Source organism: Pempheris klunzingeri, chromosome 8, assembly GCF_042242105.1.
Source record: "Pempheris klunzingeri isolate RE-2024b chromosome 8, fPemKlu1.hap1, whole genome shotgun sequence".
NCBI classification, from domain to species: Eukaryota; Metazoa; Chordata; class Actinopteri; order Acropomatiformes; family Pempheridae; genus Pempheris; species Pempheris klunzingeri.
Genome location: NC_092019.1, coordinates 7226952 through 7241873, shown reverse-complemented (window position 1 = coordinate 7241873; position 14922 = coordinate 7226952). Strand labels below are relative to the sequence as shown.

The 14922-nt window shown below is 41.4% G+C and overlaps 1 protein-coding gene across 1 annotated transcript in view; it reads right to left on the bottom strand.

Moving 5' to 3' along the window:
- Positions 1–3433: 3433 nt before the first annotated feature.
- Positions 3434–14922, bottom strand: part of rspo2 (R-spondin 2) — a 55374-nt gene continuing 43885 nt past the window's right edge. Inside the window, exon 6 of the mRNA XM_070835792.1 lies at positions 3434–3640. Within this exon, the coding sequence (XP_070691893.1) occupies positions 3525–3640 (116 nt within the window). The 3' untranslated portion in view covers positions 3434–3524. The remainder of the gene's footprint in view (positions 3641–14922) is intronic.

Genomic DNA, 14922 nt, shown 5'->3' with positions numbered 1-14922 from the left:
TACACACAGTTTACAGAAGTGGTTTACGCAGGGAGGACCATTCCTTCTAATGTGTGGATGACTGCTAACCCTCTTAACAACACTGAGAATACCATCAGTGTCCTGTTTCTCACAGCAGTAGAAAAAAAAACAAGTGGACTCATGTCAAAGGGGAAAGGTGAGGGGAAATAAACAAACCCATTCCTCTGAAATGTGTGATGTGATTTTCTTTGTACCCCTTTTTTTTTTCCACTGTAGACACTGCAGTGTGTGCTGTAGTGGTGGTCTTGTGCTTAATGAATCCACTTCAGTGCAGTTCCTCTCCGTAAGCCTTTAGTTTTAATCCCCCAGTCTGGAGCAGTGATAGTCTGGCCCAGGGGATGACATCTGTGAATCGTTCATTAACTTGTAACCAGCAGCAGATGTCTTTAAAAACAACTCGCTACATCTACGCCTTATTTCATTCCCTGCAACAGTCATTTTTGCTTTGTTTCATTCAGTTGTGACCCAATTGGCTGAGCGGAGCTGTTTATCGATGTCATTGTGAAAAGAACATGCAATTTTAAGACAATAATAGAGAGCAATGTCGAGCTCTGCAACAGGCAAAATACAGCACACATGAAAATATAACTGAACACAAGCAAAATGATTTTCCCCTTTTTTCATTTAATCAGTTGATTAGATAAAATAAAACTTAATTTACTTTACTTTCCATTTTTTTCTTTAGTATTGTTTATTTTATTTTTTCTACTCCCTCATTTTCCTGTTATCTTGGTCTATTTTCCCCATGCTGCATTTTCATTTCCTCAGCACTTTTCTTTATTTTCCTCATGATGATGGGGTGTTCGTGTCCATCAGTGGAGCAATAGAGAGGACAAAGTGCTGAGCTTTCTTCGGTAATAACACACTGAGCTGCTTACTGAGTTGAAGCTAACTTTCATATTTTTAAACCCTTCTAACATTAACTAAAGCAGTTTAACTAACTCCACTTAGAAGTTCATGGACACTGTGCTTCCATCTTAGATATCTCATCCTGGATTTAATGTCCCTTTTCTTGAAATGACATGACGTCTTGCTGGCTGAAATGCTTTAGCTACTATTGTAAGAGTTAATAGTGATGCTGCAACAGTAGGCAGTACATGTAGGATTACATGTACATGGTTGTGTAGTTTGATGGCTATGCACCTTATATTATTTGTTTTATGATGTATTCAGTCACATTTTTGACTTGTCTGATAAACTTTCACTAGTCTCAGGGCTCTGCTGCGTGAATGTCACTCGGTGTAAGTGTTAAGCTGTGAAAATGAATGGCCTCCAGTGTGCCGCTTTGAACACCTGTGAAAGATGTTCAGGCACTTAAAACTGCTGTGTCTTGGGCCTCAAGATGGACACAGAGCCGGGTAAAGAGACGGGTATTTCAACACTGAAGGCCTCCCTGTGGAAATATCATGTGTGATTTCAGGGGAGTTATCCAGAGCGGGAAGACTGTGGTCCGTGTCTCCCAGGGTGATATATGTGTGACACAATGTGATTCATGTGCTACTGTGCATCCATAAGCTGTCTGGCAGATTCAGTTTTTTTTTTTTCTTTTGGGACAACGATTGTACAGTGTGGATCTCAGGCTAAATTAGCCATGACTTGCATTAAAACATGTTCTCTTTGCCAGTAAAGCAGACAGCTTTAGCCTGCAGAAAGACTTTTATATCTGTTTATTTGATGTTTTGAGGACCATAAAAGTGAATAAGTGGGACACGCATCACATAAAGAGGTGATTGAATGTGTGTGCGTGATGAAAGACAAGTGCCACAGCCAAATGCATGTTGTTAGGGCATTACAGTATGATGCTGGAAATGAATGAACCACCAAAAACATGCACTGGTTTTGTACCAGTCGTGAGGATACGTCATAGTGAATTATAAACCCTTAACAGTGCCGTCATGCTGTTAAGGCCCAATCGACCATGTCCAATCCTCTGGCTGGAGGTAGCACTTGTGTCATGCAGGGCGACATGATGTATTTCACAAATGTTTTTGAAATCGCATAATTGTACACTAAAGTGAGACAAGGAAATGGTAGCTTCAGAGTTTACTGTAGCCGCATGAATTATAGCCATAGACAATAATGAAAGGCTTCATCATACAGTCACATGAAATGTATTTTAATAAAACACAATGTACACATATGCAGTCCTACGACCATACATTTGCTGGATCCTAATTATTAAACCTAGAATATGTCAAAGCATAGTTTTATTTGTCTTTTTTTCTTCTTTAAAACATTGAAATCAGTAGATGAGGTCAAATGAATGTAATACAACACTTTTGCGTGACATCAGACAAAAACCTTTTCCACGTGTTAAAGATATGCACTGTTATAAGAAACTCAAAGAATATTTCAGCATATAAGAGTAACAGTATGAGGCAAAAATTCTCATTGAACAAAAAAGTACAAAATAGAATTAATAAATAAATCAAATATATACCATATAAATGAAATAGCTATGTGGCGGCTATGTTTATTATTTGTTTTAATCATTTCAATCTGTAGCTTGGTATTACAACCTTTTTATCTCTAAAACATTTAGAACGGTGAACGAGTCAATACTGAAAATACAGTAATAAGCTTTCATAATTAGATAAACTATGTACACATGAGTCTGTTGCCATGCTAGTCGAACAACTAAATTTCTTCTTTTTTTTATCCACACTATACAGTTAGAGCATAAAGCGGTCTGAACGTAAACAGTTTGTGCTGAGAATAAAATACTTTGCAACTATGCATGGTAATTTCTTTAATATTACTCTCAAAAATGTACATAACATAAAGGCCACACATGGGAACACTCCGTCTCCATTTAGAGGGGAAGGTGAGGGTAGTTTTGACATAAATATAGGAACAAAAAAACAGTCTCTTTCGGTTCAAGATGCCATTTTCTTGTCCATCAGCACCGTTTGCTTCAGCCAAATCTCTTTTGTCTCATCATCCTCCATCTTATTTTCATCCTCCCTGGTTCAACCCCACCCCAACCCCCACCCCAACTTCTGTGAGCAGTTTAGCTTGCCAACTCCCTCACCACCTCTCCTATCCACCTCTCTCCATCCGGCTCTCCCGCCTCCACAGTCTTTGGTTGCCCCTCCGTCTTCCATCACCCTGCGCGGTTAATGACATTGTTAATGACGGGAAATGAGTTCAGTAATGTCAATTGTAAAGGTCCACACGGCAAGGCAAGGGGTGGGGCTGAGAGAAGAGAGTCACCTGGCTGGTCACTGCGGCAGGGGGGGGGAAGCAGCAGGAGGCAGAGGCATGAAGCATGTGTTTAGTGTGTTGATACTGATATCGTACGTTAGACATATATTTTTGTAGCGACAGAGTTGTGAGTCGTGGTTGTGTCCTGGTGGGCAGAGGGGAGGTGGGGGCTGGGCTGGGAGGTAAGTGGGGAGGTGGTGGGGTTGGTGATAGTCGTCGGTCAGAGTATGGGTGCAGCAGCAGCGGCTAGCAGCTTCGCGTTGGTTCTTTGTTCAGTGGGAAGTCCGTAGTTTCAGTCCTCACTGGGTGGAGCGCGCAGAGGCCAAATGGTCACTGTGCTGGTTCTGGGCCCGAAACCGCAGCCTCTGCTTGTTCTTCTTCTTTGGTTCTTTGGATCGGTGCTTCCCTGAGCCACCTGGGAATAAAGAGAGAAGAAGAAGAAATGGTTTATCACTGTAATCAGGACTATCTATACTTGTTATATTCTCCAACTAACTTGATTAATTGTGAATCAATTTGTAGTATTGATGGCTCATAATGATTCCAAAAAAGCCCTTAAAATGATGTCTTACCAGTTGTACAACTTTTACCAATCAAAAAGTCTGCATAACATGAAGAGGAGAACCATATTTATTATTTATTATTTATAGTGGTTTTTTTATATATGAGGGAACATCACATATCAAGTCTTTGTTTGCTCCACCCTCAGGACAGAACCTCAGTTTTAAACAAACGTCTGCTCAGCCCAACACTTTTCACTGTCACTGCAATAGAGAAGGAAAGATAAGTATGGGAAGTTGCATAACTCTCTTTCCAAGTTGGAAAGGTCCCCCAGCCCAAGGTTAATCCATCCCAGGTTTCACTGGGATGGGCAAGGCATGCTGGGAGCTGACTTCCTGCTCTCATGGAAGCTTGTGTGGTGGAGGTTCTGCACCCACGACTCTCTGTGACAGAGAAAACTCTGGCTACCGAACCGCAAGGCAACAATCTGGCTGCCAAGGCCACAAATAAGATAACGAGGTGTGTGTGCGAGATGTATGTGTGCGCGGGGGAGTGAGTGTGAGGGAATTTAAGGGAAAAGAAAATCTAATGGGGGGAAAAGTGGAGTAAGGCTTGGATGATGAGACGCTATCTGGATCCTGATCTAGAGCACAAAGAAACAAACCACGCTATGGTTCGCTGAGGGGGGAAGCACAGGAAAACGCTACAGGAAAACAAATCTTGTCGTTTCATTGCCTGATTCTACGTCTTCTTATTGCACTTGTTCATGCTTTTTCTCTCACGAAAAATAGGTAACGTTGTGTAAAATGTGGCATTATCTCTAACTGCCTTCTCACATGTGCTGGCATTGCAATGGCCTTTTAAGCACCCCTGCAAAAGACCTATTTCCCATTCTCAGGGCCACGCTGTGAGGTAGATTTGAAAATATTCACTCTTTTAAGCTGACACGCATGAGAAAGTAAGATATTGCTCTGCTAATAGGGTCTCCCAATGAATAATACAGATGCATGCAAACATCAAACCATCACAGAGCTATTTCCTGCAATTAATCTAATCTTGTTATTTTCAGTCAAATTGCCAATCTGTGCCATGGCAATAACGTTTTTCGCACACGGCTCCTAGTTAGAATCGGCCTTTGAAAACAACTTTCACATCTCTTCCATCAAAATTTCATGCCCCTCAATTGAAAACTATTACCAGAAGACTTTGTACACTTGCTTAACTGATGCCACTTTAGATTTTTTGCATGACTTATGGTATGATAATATTTGTTAAAGTAAATCTGGAGCTGAAAGGCATTTGGCCAATGGGTTCACTTTCCTAATTGCTCTTTAAAGAGGTAATTTTCATTCAAAACAGTGTTGCTAGGTGCCTGATAAACACGGCTTTCAGTGCAATCAACTCAAGATGAATTACATTTGATGGCAATAAAGCACATGGTGCAGCATTAAACTCCCTCCGTAACGGGCAAAGCCTCCGTGGGCCATTCCTTGGACGCAAGGCTGCATTTAAAGTGAAAAAGCCTGCATTTACAGCAATTGCTTGAAACACAAATACATATGTGAGCGTTAAGTTAAAAAGTACTTTTCCTGACTAGTTCAGGACCAAGCAGGAGATCTGTAATCCAAAGAGTTTTTCACTCTCTCACTCTTTCTGCGCTTATGACATGTACTTAAATACTCACAAAACTGCAGGAAAGAAACAAATTCAGCAGCTGCACATGCAGAGTGGGCTACTGAGTACTGAGGTATAAATTACAGATTTTACACACACCGATTAATCATCTTATATTGGACTTTTTTACCTTTATGATTAAACTTGGATCAATGATGTAACTTCACTCCTTCCGTACTATACCATCATCCCTTTAACTAGAACAAGTATAACAAGACCTACAACTAACCAGCTTAAGGTTCTCAACATCTCAACTTTTGACTTAAGTGGAATTTGTGTGATTTGGTGTAGTTATGGTTAGTTCACATTTTTCAAATGTATTACGCTGTAAATAAATCTAGTAGTTACCTTTTTGTGTCCAAGGCGGTTTTTTTTGTTGTGCCTATGTACAAGTCAAATTATCATGATACACATGGAATATACAAAACATTCTTCCTAATAAAAAGAAAAAAGTTATGGTCCTTACAGCAAGAATTAAATTCACTCAGTTGATGTTTTGTGCTTAAAGTATTACCCTGTATGTATCATTCTGTTATATAATATCAGGTGTACTGATGGAGCCACTCCATGCTGTAGCTCTGCTGTACAGAGAACTTTACTCATCACACACTTTCATCCTGGAAGATTTATTTTGTTTGGCCAATGACCACTTCTGACTTTTTGCTGATTACTGAAACTGATATACTTCTAATCAGACCTCTTAATGCCAGCAAGATAAATGGGTTTCTTCCGCTCAAACTCACCAAGCTAACTGATGATTCATAAACTCACCTACACAACAATTTCATACCATATTTCATAACCCAATGTCAATGCCGACAGCTAGAGGGCAACCAAACCCCACATAAGCCCCTTCCCCCAGCATCTGATACAGTCCTAGAGAGACGCTCTATCATATCTACCAAGAAGTCTTTCCTCAGGGCACTATGCACTCTGAATGCTGAGCTTTCATCATCTCATATTTACGACCGATGTAATCACTTAAGCTGATTACCAGGGTTCACAGAGGAAACAGTTTAATTTGCTTGGAAAGAAATGATTAAGTCATCTCAATTGCTTTCAAAACCAAGAACAAATTCATAAATCTTACAGCATGTAAAGATAATTTTGTCTTGGAAGGAACAGCAGGTTTCAAATCATTTTCTGTCTTTGTTTTGCATTGTAACTGGCACGGTAAGGATCAAATCAAAAGACCATGGCTTTTATCAGAAAATTATAATCTTTTTTTATACTTTTCTTTCCGTTCTGGTTGCATTTACTATCACTCCAGCTAACCATAATTTCACCAATGTTTAGTTTTCCTTCATAGATGCAATCTTCCTCTGCCAGCTTGACATTTATGTTTGAGTTTGAAATGAAAAGTTAATCAAACAAACAAACAAAAATCTCAAGAGCAAATCAAAATGTTTTGTCTGTCTGAATCAGAAGCAGAGCCTGTGGTGAGATGGTTGTTTACCGCTGTCAAAAATGACCTTTGTGGAAGTCTTTTATGGATCCGTGCATGTGTACGCGCACATTTGTGAATGATATATGTGCCCTTTATGGTGGCGCGTCAGTGATTGTGAGCTTCTATATCACCTATGTGAGCTTGAGAAATACTTAGTGTCATTTCCAATCTTTTCAGCTGCCAAACCAGTGAGCGAAGAAATATTAAACTCCTTTGCATGCATTGTGGTGGACGGTCCTCAATAACCTCTCAAAGCCAGCCGGGATCCACCACTTTTGCTTTTTCTTCCCATCATCCTCGCTCTCCCTTTTCCCCTCTCTGTGTCCCTGTGATGCTATTTGAGGCTCTCAGCAATAATCGAGATGGTGAAGATCCAACTAAGAGTTAAGCGCTATTAGATGTATCATATTATTAGGCTCGCACTCCAGAATAATATCTCCTTGCGGAATGGCAATATGACTACTTGTCCAACTGATGCACTGAAAGATAATCAGTCAAATCCATATCCAGGGGGAAGAAAGCCAAAGCCAAAGCTCCCTTCATCTGTGTCAAAGCTAATATCTTTGTTTTGGAAAAGGGGACCAAACTCAAGGATATGCATAAGTTTACACGAGAGAATCTCGTCTGCATTATGCAACATTGCTGTATTCCTTTGAAATGAGGCTGATATTTACCTTTTTGTCGCCGAGCATACAGAGAAGGTTTCTCTGCTAAATAAAGGAGACTTTTTTTTCCATGCTGGCCCAGAGGCTACTCTGGAGGTATCTACAGTATATGTTACCCTATAATCACAGAGGCCATGACCTGCTAAAAAAGAGCAATGCACCGACTGTCGGAACATGCCAAGTGATTTCATCCACTCACGGCTCCGGCAGCAGTGCAGGAATCGAAGGCCTAATCTTATCTCCATTGCTTGCGGTTTGAGAAAAATCGATGGCTGACCTCGAGAAGGCATTAAGACATACGGTAAATGGGATCCTATACTGCTGAAAACTCTCCCCCGCTCTCCTGTTACCCCATCCCTCCACTCGACGCAGACGGTCAATTAATAACTTTCGTAGGACACAGGGGTAGGGGCGAGTGGGGGGCACAGAAAAGAAAGAAATCCAAACAATTTTGAAGAAGATTCGGGTGGACTTAAGGAAGGTAAAGCCGGAATTTTTGGCGGCTCGTCTTTTTCATAAACAGGCCAAAGCGGAGGCCATTATTTGTGAGGGAAGGAGAGAACTACTGGCGCCAGTGAGATTTGATTTCAGTGGCAGAAATTGGATTAGCAGCCATTAAGGGCCTCCTCACACATACATTTATAATGCTGTGAAGGGGAAAGGATCTGTGGCCAGCCAGTGCTCTCTTTATTCACACACCGACAACTCCTCTGTCTGGGAAAAGGTTACGGACGCTGACACTGCCCTATACTGCTGCTGAACTTAGCTTTCAGTTGATTTATAGGTGGGACGCAGTGGTATGACCTCAAGTGACCCATAGTTCATTAAGGCGTAGGCCAGAGGTAGGCCAAAACTTTTAATGGTGCTTTGCACTGTTGTGTGCCTGCAGGGAAATACTGTAAAAGGGTGATTTGACATTTGAGGCAGAGGAGAACATGATACAGATGAAAATAAAGTTTCAGTGTAAAACGGCAGAAATTTGTAACAGATACAGACCAAGGATGGAGTGAAAAAACTACAATATTCGGGAGGAACTCTACTGGGACATACTCAGGCTGAGGCACAGACGTCAGATGTAGGAAAAAAGAAATCAGCCTTTTGACAGAGAGGACAATCATTTACAAGAAGCTCATCTTGCCAACCAACTGACAAGAGGGTCTCTGCACAGCGTCACTTAGCCCTAACAAGGTTACTCTGGATCACACTCTTTCATTCACTCTTTCTTTCTTTCGTTCCCTTTCCCCCATGCTCTGCTTACTATCACCATGCTGCGAGGCGAGAATGATTTAAAACATACGCATTCCGATTTAAAAAGCTAATGTTGGGATTAGGTCGGTCATTATTTTCTCATCTATGACCCGGTGGAGGATCTGCACAGAGATTAAAAAAGCAGGTTAGCTCACCGCTCGGCTCTTTGATGCTTCGTCTCACTGACAATAAGTTAAAGCGAAAACCCAACTCGGAGATTAACGTCTCTAAGAGGAGAAGTCCCGGCAAAACATGCATGACTGACACAGTGATTAATATGCCTGATGGTCAGTGCAGACAGCGTGTTTTTTCCCCTCTAGAGAAGGTCGATCACACCAGCGAGAAGCAGCCACAACCTGCCCAGGAAGGCTACAGAGCAGATGATGACCCCTGCACATTGAAGTTCTTCTCCATCAGTCTATCCAGAGTTCAAAATCACGCTCTGCTGCATTTCACAATACGGGCACCATTCCCTTGTGCTGTTTGGGTTACCACCTCTGGCTCCAGCGCTCAAAGGTGGTTATCAAGTACAAACCTTCGAAGACAGATGTTAAATTAGGCCAACTTCCAAAAACCCCAAAAAGTAAGAACTGGCTTTCCAAAGCTATTTCCCCGACTACACCTTCACTTAAACACTTATGCTGTGTTTTAGAAATGTTGGAAAGTTGGGAATTACTTATTCCTACTGTGCATGGAAATATTAAATGGAATAATCCCTTAGGTCAGATTTCCACGTTGGAAACTTGGGACATGATATCTTAAGTTTCTGAAATGCTCTTTGATGCTGGTGTGTCAACATGCGCATTGCGCATTGCTCTGCTGGTATACATACGTGTGGCAAACTGTGTTAAGCAAGTTAATTGAAAAAAATAACCACTTAATCATTAGTCAATGAAAAAGTACATTACATTACTTGACTAATAAATAAACCGCTACAGTCACATTGCTTTCATTACTCAGTCCAGCTCTCAGAAGTGCCTTTAAATAACTCAAAAGCCCTAAAAAAATATGCATGACCCTGCCTGCAGAACTGAGGAGTTTATTGACTATCAACAGCTAGCTTAGCACTGGTGACTACACTGGCTTTACACACACCCAAACTCTGAATAAAGAAGGGTGTAGAAAAAGTGAATGTGGACAAATGCTGTATTTACGCAATGTCTGCAGAACAGGATGAACTATATGTTCATGCTTAATTCAAGGTAGCCCGAGTGCAAACCTTGTGGTCGCACTGGATACATTTCCTATATTAGCTGCCTTTGTTGTATTACACATTTAGAGCAGTTTGTTTCCAAGTGAAGTGAAACCAGACACAAACAAATTGCAATGGCAAAAGCCATTAGTGGCAACCACGCAGCGAAGTCACAACACATAAATAAGACAACTTGCTAAAATCATTAATTCAAAATGTAACTTTTATGATTAATGTTAAATGATTCATTAGTTTTCATTAAGCATTTCAATTTTATAACAGTTTGTAGCTGTAAAGTGCATTGACTTTTGCTGGACACTGTTTGTACTGTCACCACCACCACTGTAATACATCACTACTTCAGCACGAACTCTCTGGGCTGAGAGAAGTTAAAAAAGGGCCCCACACTGGACCAGATGGTTTCTTACCAATCCATGTCATGTTTATTAGTTTAAAGCTGCACTAAGCAAGATTTATAAGGAAAAATACACCTGGCTTTTTTAGCCTAAACTGAAAAAAAGAGTATAGGAAGAGTAACAGGAATAGCATCCCATCCCTTTTGCACGCTTTCTGTCCAAATTAATGTCTGGTAATAGCTCATCACACAGTGTTTTATGTATCCTTCACATCAAAATATAAACATCTATCCTAAACTGCAATGAGCAGATGCCTCATTCTGTGACAATCACACTCAGCAATAACGGCGACATTTCCTCATCCCAGTGGTAAAGCGGTTCAGCCATTATTTCTAAATGTCTGGTTGGGGGTATCAGACACAGAGAAGAAGAAATTAGGTCCGAGGAGTTGAATCACATGACGTTATATGGTTTCTAGGCTTTGACATCCTGCCAACTGTTAACGTTTTCCCACTTGCACTTAAAGCTATCAAAATGTAAAAACTTGTAACACACCATTGCCCCCTGCAGCACTAAGAGGTAATTTTAATGGAAGCCCGCTGTTTATATGTGACTCAGCTACTGCAAAACATAGAAAATGTGCCAAATAGTGAGGTATGATACTCTCTTCATTTTTGTAACTGATCATTATCGACTTTTTTCCACTAAATGGCCATATTGCAGTGGCTTTACGCAGCCAATGGTGTCATGAGGCTACGTCAGCAGAGAGCAGGCATCACAACCGGCCCGCTGAGTCTGATGCGTCTTGAAACCGCAGGACTCAGAGAGAAGTGAGCAGCCCCCTCTGCGGTCTGCTATCTCCCGACTGACTCATCGACACATCTGGGCCTAACTATATGGGGCTCTCCTGCCCCACAGGCCCTTGGGTAAATGAGGGATAATTAGCTTTAGTTGACTTTAATGAATGGCTTAATGTTGTGTTTCATTTCTGATGAGAAAAATATAAAGCTCAGCGCTTATCAAAGGGAGGCCCTGCTCCGATATTCCTCAGGGCTTGCCGCTGGTGTGGGTCTGTTTGTTTTTGTATTTGTTGTGTGCACGGGGGTGTGGCAGAGTGAGCTGAAGATAGCTGCAGCATATGGGGGAGTGGTTTTAAATGTGACCGCGGATCCAAAGATCAGGAAACCTGCTGGGATATACAGTAGCCAATTCATCATTCTAGCTGGGAAGTTACTACAGATGTGAACTCTGTTTGTTAGTCTTTACTCAAAGATAGAAAAGGGCCGTAGCACTCACTTTGATTTCCATGTCTTCCATATTAAGAGGAGATCTCTATAAAGCCTTTGATCCATTTTATAATTCCCACATGCTGTGATACAAAGCAGGAAGTGCCTCGGTTATGATAGCCATTCATCTTAGTTGCCGATAAGTGTATTGCATTGAGCTGATGGAATTTTCAACAGACACAGAATCCAGCTTGGATTTATTTGTTCTATTCAATCTTTGAAAAGAAGCTGCTTTCAAGCTAGGCTGATATAACTGTCATCTACATGTCTTAACACTGATGCATTATCACTTGCTGCTGCGGCTCAATATGTAGTAGTTCATTATCGTTGTTGTTCCATTAAGAAGCAAAACCTAATAAAAGTACTTGGCAGTTCAGTTTAGTGTACTTTTACACACTCCACCTTGCAAATCAGCTTTGGCATCCTTCGACAAATAGAATGAAACACACTCGCTCCAGAGGACCTCACCAATCTTCTTCTCTCTGTGTAAACCAGCACCCCACCAGGATTAACTGTGCACTTTTAAAAGCACCATCATACTGACAATGGAGGAGGCAGGAAAAGCACATCTTGCAATGACGGTGACCTCTTTGCACAGCTATTAACAAATATTTGGAACAGATATTATTTATCTCAGGAGGTGAATCTGCATTTCTAGGATCTGTTCAGTATAATGTACATCTGGGCCTCGGGTAAAGGTGGAGGTCAACCCCCAATGGAGGGCCCTGGTTTGGGGATTTACCTGGCTCAGCCCTCTTCCATGAGCCTCTAGGTCGTCACGAACAATCCTTCTGTATTACAGCACCCCACCCGACTTTATGGAAAGGAATAAAATGGTTGTTAACACCACCATGAGGAAGCACGCAATAAGTTGAGCAAAGAGTAGGGAGCTTTCTGCAGCCCTATGGGGCTATAAGGTAGAGAGGGAGGGAGGGATGGAGGAGGTTTTCAACAAATTGTCAACACTGTACACTACTGGCACACACTCACTCACATAGTTCATGCACAGAAACATAAAAGTGTGTATAACTGTCAGTTTACTGAAGTTTTTCTCAGTAAACAGTGATAAAACTGTAACTCAGCACAGCAATCCTATCAAGCTTTGGATTTCTCCATATGAGCACGGCGCAGTAGTGACAGCATTGAAAGTGTTTGGAGAGCAGTATCTTCTAAGTCTTTCCAAACCCAGAAACACACTCACAAAAATTAAACTAAGTGTTTGTCTGCTCGAATGTAAGCTACAATCAATTGTGTGATCGGCTAACTAGCTTTCTATCTACATTACTAACCACATCAGTAGGATTCAAGGTGATGTAAAAAAGAAAAAGTGAACTGCTGCTGCCTAGAAATAAGAAGCCCATGTTTGTCTGTCTTTAAACAATGAAACTGAAATCAAGAACCTGTTATTTAAAAAATGAAAAGAATTTTGATGGTAAATCTGTCTCCGTTTTCATAAACAATCTACGAACAGAAAGCTTAGAAACAGTATAAGAACAGGGTGTTATGCCCATATTATAAGAGAACAAGGTGACCATGTGTGATCCACAGAGTCGCCATCTCCACGGTGCACGCGTACAACAATGTGCATTCTTGCATGAGTGTTTTTTTTTGTATGCGAGTTCATATGCGTGCACACAGTCTTTGATTCTCTAATTCCACCTTGTCTGTGTCCTCCTGGGCTCTGTGGGTCTGTAAGGGAATGGGAGCAGGATATAGGAGGAAATTGTCCAGCATGATTCCCTCTCTATATCTCATTTCTTCACAAGTCCTTTTATCCCCCTCTCTCTCTACTGGGAAACCCCAGGAGGAAATCCCTCACATGTTTGGACATGGAGCACAACTGTCCCAGAACAGGACCAGACCCTAACGAGCGGGGAGCCAAGCTAAGTCAGACTGGCTTAGACACTAAAACAGAGACAGGGGCCATCAGGATCATCCCGCAATCCCCATGCAATGGCCAATGATGAGGGAATCAAGTCTGGCTGGCGCTTTTTGTTTTCTTTGATTGTTCAACTAACTCTCGAAGGGCACTGTTGTTCACTCTCCTCTGATGATCCAACAGACTGCACATATTTTTTGATAAAAATAGTTCATTAGTTCACAGCGGAAGAAAGGAGGGGGGGTTGTGTTTGATGTGTTCGCAGAGCTCCTGTTGCACGGGGAGAGAGGTAAAGCCAATTCAGGAAGGGCTTGATCCTCTCTAAGGCCTGTGCTGCATCAAACACTTGTCAAACACCAGGCAGACAGACAGCTGAGTGGCTCTGACAGATCTGATCACAGACATGGGCAATAAGAGTCACCACCGCTCAGCTCCTCTATCCAGGCACCGCTCTCCCCCTCTTGTCAATAATCCCTCTTCAACTCACTAAAAGGCAAACAGAGGGCTTTGAGGCATATGGCAGACATTTTCTTGTTGTTTTTAGCTGTGTATGATTACAGTGCAATTTCAACGGTCATTTCAGGGTCTCACCTCGCAGAGGAGAGGTTTGTGTACTCCAGAAGGCAGCAGCATCTGTCAGGGATGCAGCAGGGGAAGGAGAAAGGAATCAAATCAAAGGGAGACTTAAGCTCCCACTAATCTGAAAGAAAAGTCTCAAGGCCTGTCGGGATCACGGTCCTGGACCTTGCCACCCAGTGTGAAGGAGCATTTATGTTTGAAAGGATTTGATTTGGTACCTGGAATGGGTTGGGTTTCATGACGCCAACCACTCAATCATTTCTCCTGTTTTTCCTCAGAGGGCCATCATGTTATATTCTCTGAAAGGGCAATATACTGGGTATTTCTGGCATGAAAGAACACTCAGAAATCGTAAAATCAAATCAAAGTCACCTACCCCTGAAAATGTTAAGATTCAGACACATTGTAGTTTAATTTATAGTATGTAACAATACAATGTTGTGGAGAAACTTTACTTTACTTTAGTCTAGGGAACATATCTTTATCTTAGCAATATGCATCATATAAAAAGTAATTAAATTTTAATATGTTTAGGACTTTGGTCTATATATTTGCTGTAACCACCAATTAAACAACAGCAGCATATTTTAAAGAACAAATTCCCCTTGACGTAGACTTACAAGATCTCTGGGATTTCTCATGCTTTTCTCCATCTCTTCTCCCTCTCTACAGAAATGATAACAAAGGGAATTCTTTTTTTTAGCTTTAAATATAAATAAAATTTTGCAAACACGTAAAGCACAGTGAATGAGAACGGTGAAAATCAGGAGGATGCAAAAATCAAAGGGGTTTAATGTGAGGAGCATGATATTGTTGTTTTAAAGGATGTGTGTGTCATCGTGTTTTCTACTTTCAAGCCACCATAACGAA